The sequence below is a fragment of the Pteropus medius genome, unplaced genomic scaffold (assembly GCF_902729225.1).
Source record: "Pteropus medius unplaced genomic scaffold, Ma_sr-lr_union100, whole genome shotgun sequence".
Taxonomy (NCBI): domain Eukaryota; kingdom Metazoa; phylum Chordata; class Mammalia; order Chiroptera; family Pteropodidae; genus Pteropus; species Pteropus medius.
The window spans coordinates 3,334,416-3,348,547 of record NW_024348242.1 but is presented as its reverse complement, the minus strand read 5'-3'; the positions used below and the strand labels follow the sequence as shown (position 1 = coordinate 3,348,547).

The window sequence follows — 14,132 nt, the reverse complement described above, 5'->3', positions numbered from 1 at the left end:
ACCCACAGCTGTCAGGGAGCACCTGCTGCGCGTCGGCACTGCTCAGCACACAGCCGTGACGGGGAGACGAGAAGACGAGAACCCTGCTCTTACGTCGGGGGGGGCAGACCACGACCTAACAAAGCAGGATGCGTGTGGAGTCACACAGTGACGTCGTCACATGTGGTGACAGCACACAGGGAGGGCAGTAAACTTTCCCTGTCAAGGTCCAGACAGGGAATATTTCGGGCTCTGCCGGCACGTGGTCTCTGTGGTGACCACTCAACTCTGCCACTACACCTGCAGAGCAGCCACAGACAATACATAAGCAAACAAATGTAACCGTGTACCAATAAAGCTTTATTTACAAAAGCAGGCACCGAGCTGGGCTTCCAGGGCCTCAGGTTAGAGGGTGTCTGGAGTTAGGGCTCCCACGTTAAGGTGGGGAAGCAGGGCTGTCTATGCTGGGGACACCTGAGCAGAGACCCGGAGATGTCAGGGAGGGGACGCGTGAGAAGGACTGGGAAGGGGCAGACTATCAATCGATGACTTTTACCAATCAATATTAAAACTGATGTTATAAAATTAACATTGTATATATTTGCGTTAACGTCTGCGTTGGTTTTGACAGCCACGAGGTTTCATTTTCACGATGCGACCCGGGCTGCCGGCTCCCTGCTCCCAGCCCTATGGGGGGGCGGCATGTCCATGCTCATCTTCCAGACAAGGGAGCTGAGGCAGAGCCAGGGGGCTCAGCCCGTCCACACTCCAGAGCCAGGCGGTCTCTCCCCACAGCACGGATGAGGAGACTGAGGTGCCGAGGAGCACCGGCCCAGCCCACATCGCCGGGAGGTGGCCGGAGAGAGACCGGACCCTAGACAGCTCGGCTCTACAGCCCGTCCCCGCGCTGAATCGCCCGGCAGCCGTGTGGCTAATTCCAGTGTCCATCCCACTGAATTCTAATCAGCGTCAAGGGCTCCATTCCCCAGCTGCGTGAGGCGCACTGTGGCCTCCACGGTGCAGCCCGAGAACATTTCTTTCAACACAGAAAGTCCCACCAGGCGGGACGGCACGCACAAAACAGCACTGTGTGCGACAAACGTGAAGGGCCTGAGGGAAGTCGGCCCGCGGGCAGAGCCCAGCGCACATCCAGTGTCACCGGCCCAGCCCGGGCTGCGGGACCGGGCGCACACGGCCACCACCCCGGGGCCCGCCGCACCTGCTTCCTCTTCAGCTTGGAGATCTGCTGCTCGACCATGGTGATCTCGCGGTCCACACGGTCCATGCTCTGGATCAGCTCCTCCTTGGAGAGCCGCGGGGGCAACAGCTCCAGGTCAGGGTCAGCGCGTGGCGGGCTGGCAGGGGACACGGGCTCCAGCTTGCCCGTCAGGCCACGGTCCTGGGGCGGAGAGAAACGGACACGGGGTCCGCACGGGGCCACCACGGCTGGCCCCCTGCCACACACCCCACGTTTCCAGCCCCGACGTCAGGCCCCCGGCACCCGGGACATCGGCCGTGACGGTCCCACCTCCCTGCCTTTGCCCTTGCTGTCTTCCTGCCCGTGTGCCCGTCCCCGCCCGTGACCCACACTGCAAAGGTCAGACCCTCCATCCTCCCGCAAGTCATAAAGCGTCCTTCGCCATAACACGCCTCTCTCCTCCCCCACCGATCCCCCCTGTGTCCTCCCACCGGACCCAACTCCCCGAGAGCGGGCCCCAGGCCCTCGGCCTCCACCCGCAGGGCGGCCCCAGCTGGTCCTCGTGGGGTTTATTCCTGATGCTCAGTCCGAACAAGCAAAGTCACAGAATATCATGAGTGGTGCAAACTCGGTTTTGCAAAAAACACACGCGCATGGACACACAGGCAGGGAAACAAAGAGAATCGGGTGCAGAGGGGAACAGGGAGTTCTCGGGGCAGCGGCGAGAGCAGAGTTTCCCCTTCTTTTTCTTTAAATTATGTATTATTGTTGTTATTTTTTACGCCTACGGCACCTGGTCTTCCAAGGCGGTCTCCCATCCAAGTACTCACCAGGCCCGACCCTGCTTAGCTTCCGAGGTCAGACACCGGGCTCGTTCAGGGGGGCGTGGCCGTAGACCACGGACCGCGGCTCCACCTGGGACACAAACCCAGGACCTTCCGCGTGTAAAGCAGACGAGCTCACCGCTACACTGAGTTGTTTTCGAAACATGTGAAACAAACCAGGGAGCCCTTTACCGGGTGATCTATCCGCCCCTTCGTTCCACCAGCTAAAACTGATGAGCGCTCGCTCCCCCGCACGGCCCTCGGCTCAAGGCCCCGCCGCCTCCCGGCCCTGTGGCCTCAGGCAGACCCTGCAGTGGCTCCCAGCCTCAGTCTCCTCATGCGCACGACAGGACAAGTCCCACCTCCCCGCCTGTCCTGAGGCTTGAAGGAGTTAATGTGTGCGGAGCACGCGGCTCAGAGCTCGAAATGCCGTGAGCCCCCCACAAGCACGGGCGGGGGTTGCCCTACCCCCAGACCCCCGCCCCAGGCCTAACGGGCGGGTGGAACCCAGCCCCCGCCCGTGCCATTGTCAAGGCCAAGCTGGCAGCTGCTGGCAGGGGAGGCCCCAGGAGGAGCTCCAGGCCACTGCCTTCCTGCCCCCACGGCAGCTGCACCAGAGGACAGAAGACACATTATTCCCTGTGACAACTGCAGCCCCAGGGGCTGCCAACTGCCCCTGCACACCCAGCTCGAGCCTAGCAGAGGCTGAGCCATCCTCAGGGTCCCTGTCCCCCCACAGGTCCCACAGGGCCTGGGGGTGTCGGGGTCACACTGGGTCTGCCTCATGTCCCCCCAAGACATGGGAAGAGCTGGTGTTGGGACTCCCTAGAGCCCCACACACCGGGACCCTCAGGGGAGGCGCAGAAAAGGCCATGTCCCTTCCGGCCCCCTCGCGGCCCTCCACACGGCTCAGGCCACCGTGCATAGGGAGCCCCAGAGCTGAGACCAGGCCCCCCTCTGCCGCTCATCCCCACTGCAGAGACGAGGAAACTGAGAGCCGCGGGCACAGGCCTGGCGTGGCTCTAAGCCAGCGGCCGGACGCTGTTCTGTAAGGGCCCGGTGGAAAATGTGTAGACTTCACATTTCGGTCTCTGTCCAACCACTCGCCACCCCCGTACTGGGCAAAGGGCCACAAACAAGCGGGCGTGCCTGCGTGCCAGCAAAACTTTACGTACAAAAACAGGCTGAGGACCAAGTTCGGAGCTCGCCGAGTTTGCCAACTTCTGCTCTAGGCAATTCACACGTCTTAACTCATGTCACTGTCACGAATACCCTGGGGAGTGGCAATGCCCTTTTCCCCATTTTCCTGATGAGAAGACTAAGGCCCAGCGAGGTTCAGGGAGAGGCCAAGGTCACCAGCCACAGAGCGATGGATAGAGCCCTGGCTAGGAGGGTGCCACGTGGACAGGACGGGCCTTGGAACTCGCCAGAGGCCGGCAGAGCCTGAGACTTGGCGGCGGGGGTCCCCATGGCAGGAACAAGGGCCAGGCCGCACACTCGGTCACGTCCCACAACAACGTGGCCGGGCAAAAAGCAAGGGTGCATCCCCCCCAGGGTCCAAGACCCCTGAGATTAGAGACAAAACCGTGTGCGGAAAAAAATTCCCCAGAAAAATACTCAGCAGGAACGTGGATGTGGTGTCAGTGGTGTGGGCCCCTCACTGCCCCCCGCAGGAGGGCTGCACTGGTGGACACGGGGCTGTGGGTGCCTGATGCCCTCCCACACCAAACCTAAAGTGCCTCTCGCATTCTGGCACCTGCGGGCCTCTGCACAGCTGTTAGCACCACACAGAGTGACGATGCCACCTCTGAGCCAGCCGAAATGAGACCCGCCTGCCCATGCCCCGTCCCCACCCCCCTCTCTCCACGCCCCCAGGACACTAGCCTGGTCTCCCCAGCAGTCCCATTCACATCTCAGGGTTCCTGGAGGGAAAAGGTGGACCAGCGACATGGATCCTGGAGCCCAGTCTCAACTCTGCCGTAGGAAACAGCTCCCCTCCCCACCTCTGACCTCCTCCCAGGACTGAGAAGGGAGAGGAACGGAACGAGAATGAGGGCTGTGGATGGAAAGGCTTCGGGGGCCAGGACACCCCAGAACTGTAAGGCCAACCCAGGAATAATTCTCAAAAGCAACATTAGCAAAATGAAGGTTTCCGTCCCCAAAGCCGGCAGGGCCAGCACGGGGTTACATGAAGCACGTGGCAGCTGCCAGGACCTGCTGGGCGAGTCGATGGAGACTTTGCCTTGAGCCCTCGGTGGGTGAGAGCTGCCTGCTTCAGCAGGCTCTTCCTGAAGGTGCAGGCTTAGCTCTCATTCTCGCCAAAATGGCACACGTGGATCCAACCACGACTGAATAAGTAAGTAAAATGCGATGGCTCCACACGGGAGAATGTGATTCAGCCATGAAAAAGCCATGGAGCGCTAATACCCGCTACGACGGACGAAGCTTGAAAACGTCACGCTGAGCGAAAGCAGCCAGATGCAAAAGGCCACGCAGCGTGCGGTCCCACTCATGTCAAGTGTCCAGATGTAGAGACGGGAGGCAGACAGGGCCACGGAGAACCGACGGGGAGCGACTGCTGACGGGCCCAGGGCTGCCTCCTGGGACGGTGAGAACGTTCTGGAACTAGCAGAGGCGGTGGTTGCATTGCACGGGTTTTAGGCGTGTCCTGAATGCCCCTGGACCGCTCGCTGCCACACGGCTAAGTTCATGCTGCGTGTGCATACGGGGGAGGCAGAGGGCACTCCAGGGCTGAGTGTCCCAGGAATGGGACGGGGGACCAAGGGACTGGAGGACCTAGAGACCAGGCCTCCAGACGGTTCCCCTGATGGCTGCTGCCTTCGCTTCGGCCCAGACCCAACGGAGGGGAACAGCAAACCAAAACCCCAAACGGCCGCCAGGTAGCAAGCACCTGGCACCATTTTCCCCATCAATGTCCCTGTGTAAAAATGCAGGCTGGTGTAGGAAAAAAAAAACAACAAAAAACTCATTATGCAAATCTGAAAACGGGAGGCAGAAAAAGCCTTAGGGCTGAAGATGCGCCCCAACCCCGCATCCCAGCCCCAGGGCAGCTTCCGGCTGGCCAGCTCAACGGCAAAGGGGAAACGGCTCCGGGCTGGAAACGGGGCCTCAAAGGCGTGAAGACAGAGGCCCAAAGGGTCAAACTGCCTTCCCGTTTAACACACCAAGACCACGTGGCAGAGCCAAGAGACGGTCAGAGATGGGGCCCGAGCTCACCACGGCACCGGGACAGAGCCGCGCCTGCCGTCAACCAGCCCTCGGATCGCAGTTATGTAAGCCAGGGCTCATGTTCAGTCCGTCTGGCATGGGCTTTCTGTCCCTTTCAGCCAACAGATAGCAACACACAAAGGGGCTTTCAGAAACGGTCCCTAACAGAGTTAGGTGAATCCCACAGGAAGCCTCTGATGCCACAGGACTCCAGAGGCACAAGGCAGGGAAGCGTTAGAAAACAAAACATTTTTATATAAAAAAAGAACACACAGCCACGGAGGGAGGAAGACTGTTTAAAAAAAAAAAAAAATCCCATCGAATTCCTGTCTCATGCATCCAGCTGCATTCCACAGAGCAGACGCAAACATCTGACCGCTTTGGGAGCCGTCTCTCCCCGGCTTCTTCCGCTGCTGACAGACAATGTGCTCACACTCTCCAAATGCTCTTCGCCAGCCCGCAGCAACTGCAGTAGTGGGTCCAGCCAGGCCCACACGGGGCCCAGCCCCGGGGTCCCGGAGAACAGAGACGCAGACAGACAGAAACAGAGAGGAACAGGCATGGACGTACGCACGGACCCGGGCGGAGGCAGACACGCAGACACAGAGAGGAACAGAGACAGAGAAAAGCGGACACAGAGACAGACAAACAGAACCAGCAGAGTTTAGGTTAGGCAGAGAGACTTAGGCAGAGAGGCGCAGACGACGAGCCACACACACACACACACACACACACACACACACACAGAAGCAGAGACAAAGAGATACGGACAGACAGACAGAGACGTGGAGGGGAGGGAGCCCCCCAGGGAGCCACGAGGAGAGGGACGAGCAGCCGGATTCAGAGCCATGTGACACGGACCTTCGCAAGAACCCACAGGCCCGAGGGCTCTGGCCCATGTTCTGGAGACCTAGCCTGGTTCTCTGGGCAGAACCGGACATGAGAGCAGGGCATGGCCCACTTGGGGATCCGGTGCCCAGGGCAAGGAGGAACCCTCGCTGGCTTGGCCCTGCGGACCCTTCACGCACCCCGCACCCCCATCTGTCCAAGCCCCACTTCAGGGACCCTCCCCGGCAGCTGGGCAGTGAAGGCCACAGGGACGAGGAAGGAGACTCGGGTGCTAAGGGCAGGAGGGCGAACGGGGAGCGGGGGCCCACCAGGGAGACCAGAGGCCAAGCCTGCGACAGGACAGCCCTGCAGGCAGGGCCGGCTGCAGGCCGGGCGGCCTGGGCTTTGGCACCCATTCCCAACTTCCCCGCGGCCGCAGGCAGGTGGCTTCCGCTCACGGAGCCTGGGACCCCGTCTACAAAAGGAGAAGGAGGCAGATTGCACTTCTGGGGCGGAGATGCTCACGCCTGGCACACGGCCCGTGTCACCGTGAACCTGTCACCACCGTCACTCCCTTTCCTGCTCACTCCTGAACGAAGGGCCCAGCTCCCCTGAAACCCCACCACTCGACCCCCTCTGGCGCCGGGCGGAGACCAGGACCCGGTGGGCCTGCGTGGGCCACTTCTGTCCGCCTGCCTGGCTCCCCGTCCCCATCCCCCCCCAAAGCCGCAGCGGGATGAACAGCAACGCGCTGGCAGCTGGGAGGCCGCTCACGAGCTAATGTGTCCTCGCGGCTGTGACGAAGCCCGTGGGACAGCTCAGCACGCGTGGAAGGGACATCCGTCACACAGCCACCAAGGACAAGCACGCCCGCTGGCCACAGTCCCCGCCCCAGCCCAGGCAGTACCATGAAATCACAGCTTCGAGGCAGCAGGGCCACCCGTAGGGACAGAAGCCCCTGGGCCGCTGGCTGTGACTCCGCTGTGGGTGCCGCAGTCGGCCCCTCTGAGTGAAGTCCCCAAACAAGCTTCCGGGCTGAAAGCCGTGAGCTCGGCTGGCAGAGCGGGACCCACCACAGCCGCAGCCTGACGCCCGGTCTGCACACCTCTACGTGCTTTCCGTTCCGCAAGCAAGTGACAAAAGAGCCCCCAGGACACGCGGGGGCGGGGGGGATGGTGGCCCCCACAGCCAGGACACACGCAGTGGGGGCGGCCCCGCTCCAGCCGGGCCATGCCCCCCAGAACCACCTCAGCCTCCTCCTCCCTTAGCTGCCCGCCTCCCAGCGCCCTGTGCTCGGACCCCCGCCAGCCTTCGCCCAAGCTGTCCCTCCCGCCTCCCCTGTACCTCGCACACAGCCCGCAGCAGTGGAGCGCCCGGCTGGGGCCCAGGCCTTACCTTGGACAGGTCCTCGGAGCCCCCGGGCTGGCCAGTGGCCAGCAGCGGGGAGGGCCGCAAGAGGGGGTCGGGCAGCAGCTCCAAGCGAGGGCGCTTGCTCTCGATGAACTCCATCTCCGACTTGCCCAGCTCCGGCAGGTACGAGTGGGACTCAGTTCGCAGGTGAAGCTCCTGGGACCTGCAGGAACCAAGGGCACACGCCTACTGCACACCACTGAGCACCCACCGAGCACCAGGCCCTCTCCGACCTTGCGAGGGAAGTGCCCGCCTGTCCAAGGGCACGCGGGACTCGGACAGACTTGTCTTCCTTGCGGTCGACGTTCGCTCGCTGTGTTTAGAGGAAGCAGGTGCCCCATGACTCCGCACGGCCTCGCCCGAGTGTGGCCCAAGGACCAGCAGGACCAGCCCCACCTGGAGCCACGAGCGACGCAGAGGCCTGATCCCACCCCAAACCTGAGTCACACTCTGCACTTACACAAGATCTCCAGGTGATCCGTGGGTACAACAATGGCGTCTGAGAAGCACCGTGGACCTAACACAGATGACAACACACATGGTGCCATCTGCACATCACCCACCCAGGGCTGACAGCACCAGCCGACGACAGCGCTCTAGCTGCTCGGCGTGGCCTTGTCTCTGCAGCTCAGCCCGGCTGCCTGGAGCGGCGCTGAGGGCTGTCCAGCCTCATCGCTCCTGCCTGGCTCCCCTTCATCCTCCCTGCCAGTCTGTGGAGGAGGAAGCTGGCACAGAGAGGTCACGGCCTTGCCTGAGCACGCACAGCACAGCAGAGCCAAGACGCCCAGCCTCCACCTACAGCCACAGCCCGAACACCGCCTCTGCCGATGCTCACTCCAATCAGCGCGGCATGGGGTCCGGACTCACGCCCCTCACGGCCGGGCCCCGCCCTGTCTGGCCCTTGCCCACCTGGCCCCCGCTGTCCTGCCTCGGGGCCCTGCGCTTGCCAGGCACCTACCTGCCTGGCACTCACACACCGGCTCCCTCCACGCCGCCCCTTCTCCCGAATGTCTCCGCACACGGGGCATCCCCGCTCAGCAGCGGCCTCCCCGCCCGCCTCTGAAGCGTCCACCCACTCAAGTGCACCTGCTCCTCCTGGAAGACTGCCACCCTGGCCCTTGGAGGTGGCCTCCCTGCGTGGGACACCTCCGGGGTACGTGTGCCGCACAGGGCTCCGGCCAGGCCTCTGGAGTTCTGTCCCATGACAAACGCAGGTATCCGTCAACCTTGCAGCCTCCGCAAGGTGACAGGAGCAGCTGATGGGCCGGCCCGGCCCTGGTGGTGGCCCAGCCCCTACACACAGCCTGAAGGACCTTAGAGGAGAAGCGACATCCTGTGCCTCTGAAGCGCGAAACCGCCCCATGGTCCCCGTGAAGCTCGTCCTCCCGCCCCCAGGGGCGGCTCACCCTGGTCCCGGCCTCCAGGCCCCCCTGACACACTCCACGCACATTCCCGGCCCCCGGCCTTTGCACGCGCTGCTCTCATTGCCTGGAAGCCTTTAACTTGCTCTCTGAATGGCCGGCTCTGAAGCAACCAGGAGTTCCTCCTCTGAAGAGGCCTTTCCTGGCCACTCCAGCGAAGCGGCTGCTGCCACGTTCTGGAGTCACCCCGTATGTGTGTGGCACGTGGGCTCCCTGCAGGCAAGGCCGTCTGTCCCGACGCCCACAGCCCAGAACGGCCAGCGCAGGTCAGACGCCGAGGACCGTAAGCAGCCTGTGCTATCACTGCCTCGGGCGTCGTGGGGCCCTGCTCCGGCCTTGGCCCTCCCTGGGGTCGGGCAGCGGCGGTGCCCACACCGCCACACTGGCTCACTCCCCACACCCGGATTACGCGAAGCTAGGCTGGCCCCACAGTGAGCAGACACCAGAGGGCCTCGTCCACCGGCCAGGGGATGGGAAGGGACCCAGAGAACAGGAGGAGGACAAAGCGGAGGAAGGAGGGGGCTCCCCGCGTGTACCCAGGTGTGGACACGCCCCACCCGACCAGTGACCCAGCCCCGCTGCCCCCCTCCCCACATCTTGCTGGTCACTCTCTCCTGCCTGGGCCGCACACCCAGAGACCACATGGCCCTTCCCTGTCCACCCCTTCACTCTGGCCCTAGGCAAACACACAGCCGGACACCCCTCGTTCAACAGCAGCCCAAGCAAGCTCCTGCTCCTGCATGCTCTGTCCCCCCACCCCCAGAAGCGGCTCTGTGGCCCTGAGCCTCACCTTTCGCTTCCAGGCTGAAACTCGGACAGCAGGGAGGGCCTCCTCCTCTGGGGCTGGATGATGGAGCCAGGCGACAGGTGCGAGCTGTAGTCCCGCGGATGGTGCTGGTACTCGAGCAGGCCGACGTCCTGCAGCCAGAGGACAGGGCAGGTGGGTGCGACGCTGTGGCTCGGCCGGCTTTATACTCGGAGGCGCCGGCTTTATACTCGGAGGCGGAGTGAGGGGTCCTCCGCCCAGGGCCCACCCACGTCCTCGCCCACGTCCTCGCCTGGCCCCGAGGCCAGCAGGCATCCATGGGGCCCCTTGCCCGTGAGAAGGGGCGCATACAGCACTGTGCTTGGGCCTGCACACGCGGCCTCGCTCGGCCTGCAGCGAGCGCTCTGCAATTCTGCCCACTTCCCAGACGAGACAACGAGCCTGCCTGTCGGCAGAGACGACTGGGAAAATGCGTGGCCTCACGCCTGGCCAGGGTGCCCAGCGAGGCCCGGGCCTCGCACGCCAGGGGAGGGTCTGTGGGGCTCAGAGACCAGGCCGCGAAGCGAAGGTCAAGCCCACGGACGTAAAGTAAGCACAGACCAAAGTCAGAATGAGCTTTAGCCAAAACCCTCCTCCCTCTAGTAAAATGCTATCCGTTCCCCAGCATCACCCAGAGGAAAACTAAACGTTAACAAGTTAGGTGGACCCTGATTGCCAACACGCCCTGATCTGAGAAACATTCAAATGCGAGAAAGAAAAGATAGAAAACAACTCTTTCAAAGGAGAGAACTGGACAGGCTTTATTCGTGCACCGATCCAAATCGATTAGTTCTGTCTGCCTAGATCAGCCAGTTACACCCTGTGTGGCCATCGGTTAGCGATGTCTGACACGAGTCAGGCTCGGGGCAGAGTGGGATGGCGTGGGATTTATTTTCTTCTCGGCACCTGTCCTAAAATTCTCCCAATTTTCCATGAAAACTATAGTCATTCTTTGTCTGCCCGGCCTAATCTTTCTTAAATAGTTATTTCTCTGAAGAGAACCACATGATGCCAGGTGGGCATGTAGAAAACGTGTGTGTTTCAGACCCTCCAGAACCGTGTGAAGATGGGAGGTCGGCGGCCAGCGAGGGTCACACCATCACCCGGGACACCATCACCCTCCACGGCAGAAACGGGGAGGCGAGGCCTTCCTGGGCAGCCCCGTGTGGAACCAGAGCCACGAGGCCTCCGGCCAGAGGTGCATCATTCACACCCTCTGAGCCTCAGTGTTCTCATCTTTGAAACAGGTGACTGACCCAGATGGGGGGAGGCCTCTGTGCCTCCTACCCCTCGGCCCCCTTAATTCTCCCAGGGATTTACCCCAAGGCTGAGGGCAGCTCCCAGAAGGCAGAGCAGGGCTCGGCCGCCCCTGCCCCCGCCCCCGAACACCACGACGTCTAGCCCAAAGCACCAGGTGCTCACAAACGGGGTGGGGGAGAAGGAAGAAGAAAGGGCTGGAGGCGGGAAGCGAGGGCCGCCGGGATCGCTCTGGCGAGGCCGCCGGGCAGAGACCCCGCGTGTGCACAGGCAGAGACCCCGCGTGTGCACGCACAGAGGCGCACACAGAGGCCGGCGTCACCAGGCCCTGCGGTCTGCCGGGGGCATTTCTCCCATCTGCCCTTGCACACAATAGCAAAATGAGCCAAGTGGCAGAGAGACAGATAGTCTAGTCCCTCGGGAGAGGGTCTCAGCAGGACGGCGCCTACCCCTGCCAACTGAGGTGGAGGGAAGCCCGTGACACGTGGGGCCCCCGTGGCGTGGGCATGGACGGCCCACTGCATAAACTCTCTGACCTCAGCTTCCCAGTTCAGAAGCCAAGCGGGACGAGCTCGTCAGCAAAGTTCCTCTAAGAAGCATCTGAGGGGCCACTCCTGCCGTGTACACACTAACCTCCGCCCTTAGGCCTGCTGGCCTCGGCCTCGAGCGCCCCACCCCGCCCCCCGCATCTGCGAACGCAGTCACATGCAGTAGGACCATGGATCAATTTGTGACAAAGTGGAAATTAAGCAGACTGGCCCTTCCCCCAGAGAGTTTGATAAGCACTGACCTAGGGCAGGAGTCAGCAGCCCAAGGCCACAGCCTGGCTCAGCCCGTTTCGTCACTTGTCACTGGCTTGCAGCCACGGCCATGGCTTTACGTCTTGGCTGAGCTGCTTTCACGAGACAACAGCAGTGGTGCCAAGGAGTTGTGACAGCGACCCTCCCTCTAGAGGAAAAGCCCACAGTGTGCCCTGAGGACAGAGTGGAAAGCACGCGGCTGCACTGTCGTCACAGCGAGTGGTGTCATCCGAGTCACCGCTGACCCACTGCAACGGCACGTAGTACCTCTCCAGGCATCGGGCAAAGGCCTCTGCACACGCCGGCTAATTCAATCCTCCCGATCCCATAACCACCCTCGGTCAGCAGCGGGGGAACTGAGGCACAGGGCCATGGGGCCCCTCGTCCAAAGTCTCCTGGGACCTCTGCGGCCGGGCGTGAGCATAGCCGTCTGACTCCAGAGCCCGTGCCCTGAACGGCCCATCCACAGGGAGGCACAGAGAGGTCGCCTAACGTGCCGAGACCACGTGGCAGGAAGCAGCTCCGAGACCCAGACCCACGTCTTCCGGCTTCAACACCTTCATTTAGCACAAGGGCTGCAGGAGCCCAGGAGAGCTCAGGTTCCAGGGGCCTTGGGGGGAAAATACAGAATTGAGCTGGACCCCAGAAAGCCCCAAAGGAGGCGAGGAGGCAAGGAGGCGGGGGTCTATCGGGATCCTCAATCCTGGGAGACCCTTGGGGCCAGGGGTCTCCAGGACACTCTGGAGAGACGTGGGGTCTTGATACTGGGCGGGAGGGAACAGGGCACAGAGAGACCATGCAGGCGGGGCAGACGAGACTCCACAAGCCACGAGCACGCGGACATCCACGGCGGCACGGAGTGTGCCTGAGGCCGGTCGGGGTTGGGGCCTTTCCCCGGCCTTGGTCTGTGAGCACACCAAGAACCATGCCTCCGTTTGCACTGGGCATAACACACCAGCGGCCTGCAGATGACACAGGCTGAAGCACGGCCAGCAGAAGAGGCCATTCCCACCACCCCTCTGGGAGCTCAGGGCCCTGCAGTCCCCTCCTTGGGCTTCCTGCCACCCCGCCAGGGGGAAAGAAATGTCTGCCACGTGCATTCACCACCCCGAGTGCCTTGCTCAGACCCACAACGCGCACAGTACAGATGGGAACACTGGAGCTGCCCCACTGGGTGCAGTGAGCAGCCGATGTCACTCAGCAAATCGGGAGGGTCGGGGACTGAAAGCCACAGCTGGAGATTGTCTGGGCTCCAGAGGGGACCGGCTGTCAAAGCAGCCCTATGCCTAGAGCACCCTGGAGGCCTCTGAGGCCAGCAGGTGCCACCCCAGGAGCCAAGCCTGTCGGGAGAGTGTGTGGGAGCGAGCCGAGGCCTAGGATAGTCACAGGTCACTGGGTCCAGGCCCCGCCCCATGTCCCAGCAGATCTGCCTCAGCTTCTGTGCAAGGCGTCAGGATCCCCACCTTCCCCCAGCTCCCACCTGGCCCTTAGGCAGGGGAGCCATCTTTCTGTGCCTTGATTTCCCCTTTCATCCACCCTGTCTTCCAAGGACTCAGAAAAGGGGAGCATCTCCTAGAATGGGCTGGTGGGAAGCTGAGGGAAAGTGGCTGCAGCCCCAGACACATGCCCAGGACAGCGAGACCCTGGCCCCCGCTCCTGCCTTTCAGTAATAAGCAGGACCCCTGACTGGGCTGCCGCAGCACAAGGCAGAGCAGGCAGGGAGTGGGGCCCACTGCGGCCACCACACAGGTTAGGGACACCCCACCTCGTAGCCATCCAGGGCCCCGCTCACCCCTGGCCTCAGCCTCCTGCCTGGAGGGTGCGATGACCACTGGGAACTGTCCAGCCACACCCTGCATCACTGACAGCCCAGTGCAGGCCGAACAGGAGGTGTCTGGGGTCAGCCGGTGACTCCCAAATGACAGAGAGGGCCCAGTGAGGACAAGGAGCAGGAGGGACAGCAGGAGCAGGGGCCATGGAGTGGGAGGCTCCCCGAGGAAGGGCCACCCCATCCACCCTAGGGGAGGGCTCCCCAAGGAAGGGCCGGCAGACGGATGGGAGACAGCAGGAGAGCGGCTGGCCAGCCGGGAGCGGACAAGAAGCCGGAGGCGGCGGCTGGGCCCCTCCCCCACCTCCAGGCAGCGAAGAGTGACAGTGACTGAATCAGGGCAGCGGGGGCTGGGCACGCACTGGGCGCTGGCCCAGGCACACAGGCGAACCAGGAGCAGAGGTTCTCATCGCTCCCCGTGTGTGGATGAAAGAGAGGCTCGGAGGGGTCCCTTGTCCTGCTTCCTCAGCTGGAAATACTTCCCATCTACAAAACGGGGAGCCACGGGTCCCCCGTGGGGCAATTAGAAAGAAGCATGGGGGCCCGGGATGCAA

General features: G+C 62.6%; 1 protein-coding gene and 1 pseudogene across 1 annotated transcript in view; both read right to left on the bottom strand.

Annotated features, from left to right (window-relative positions):
- The window catches only part of NCOR2 (nuclear receptor corepressor 2), a 179,833-nt gene that overhangs the window by 117,593 nt on the left and 48,108 nt on the right, over positions 1–14,132 (bottom strand). Inside the window, 3 exon segments of the mRNA XM_039879488.1 lie at positions 1,199–1,378; positions 7,453–7,630; positions 9,679–9,806. Of these exon segments, the coding sequence (XP_039735422.1) occupies positions 1,199–1,378; positions 7,453–7,630; positions 9,679–9,806 (486 nt within the window).
- Positions 1,959–2,074, bottom strand: LOC120616131 (uncharacterized; annotated as a pseudogene).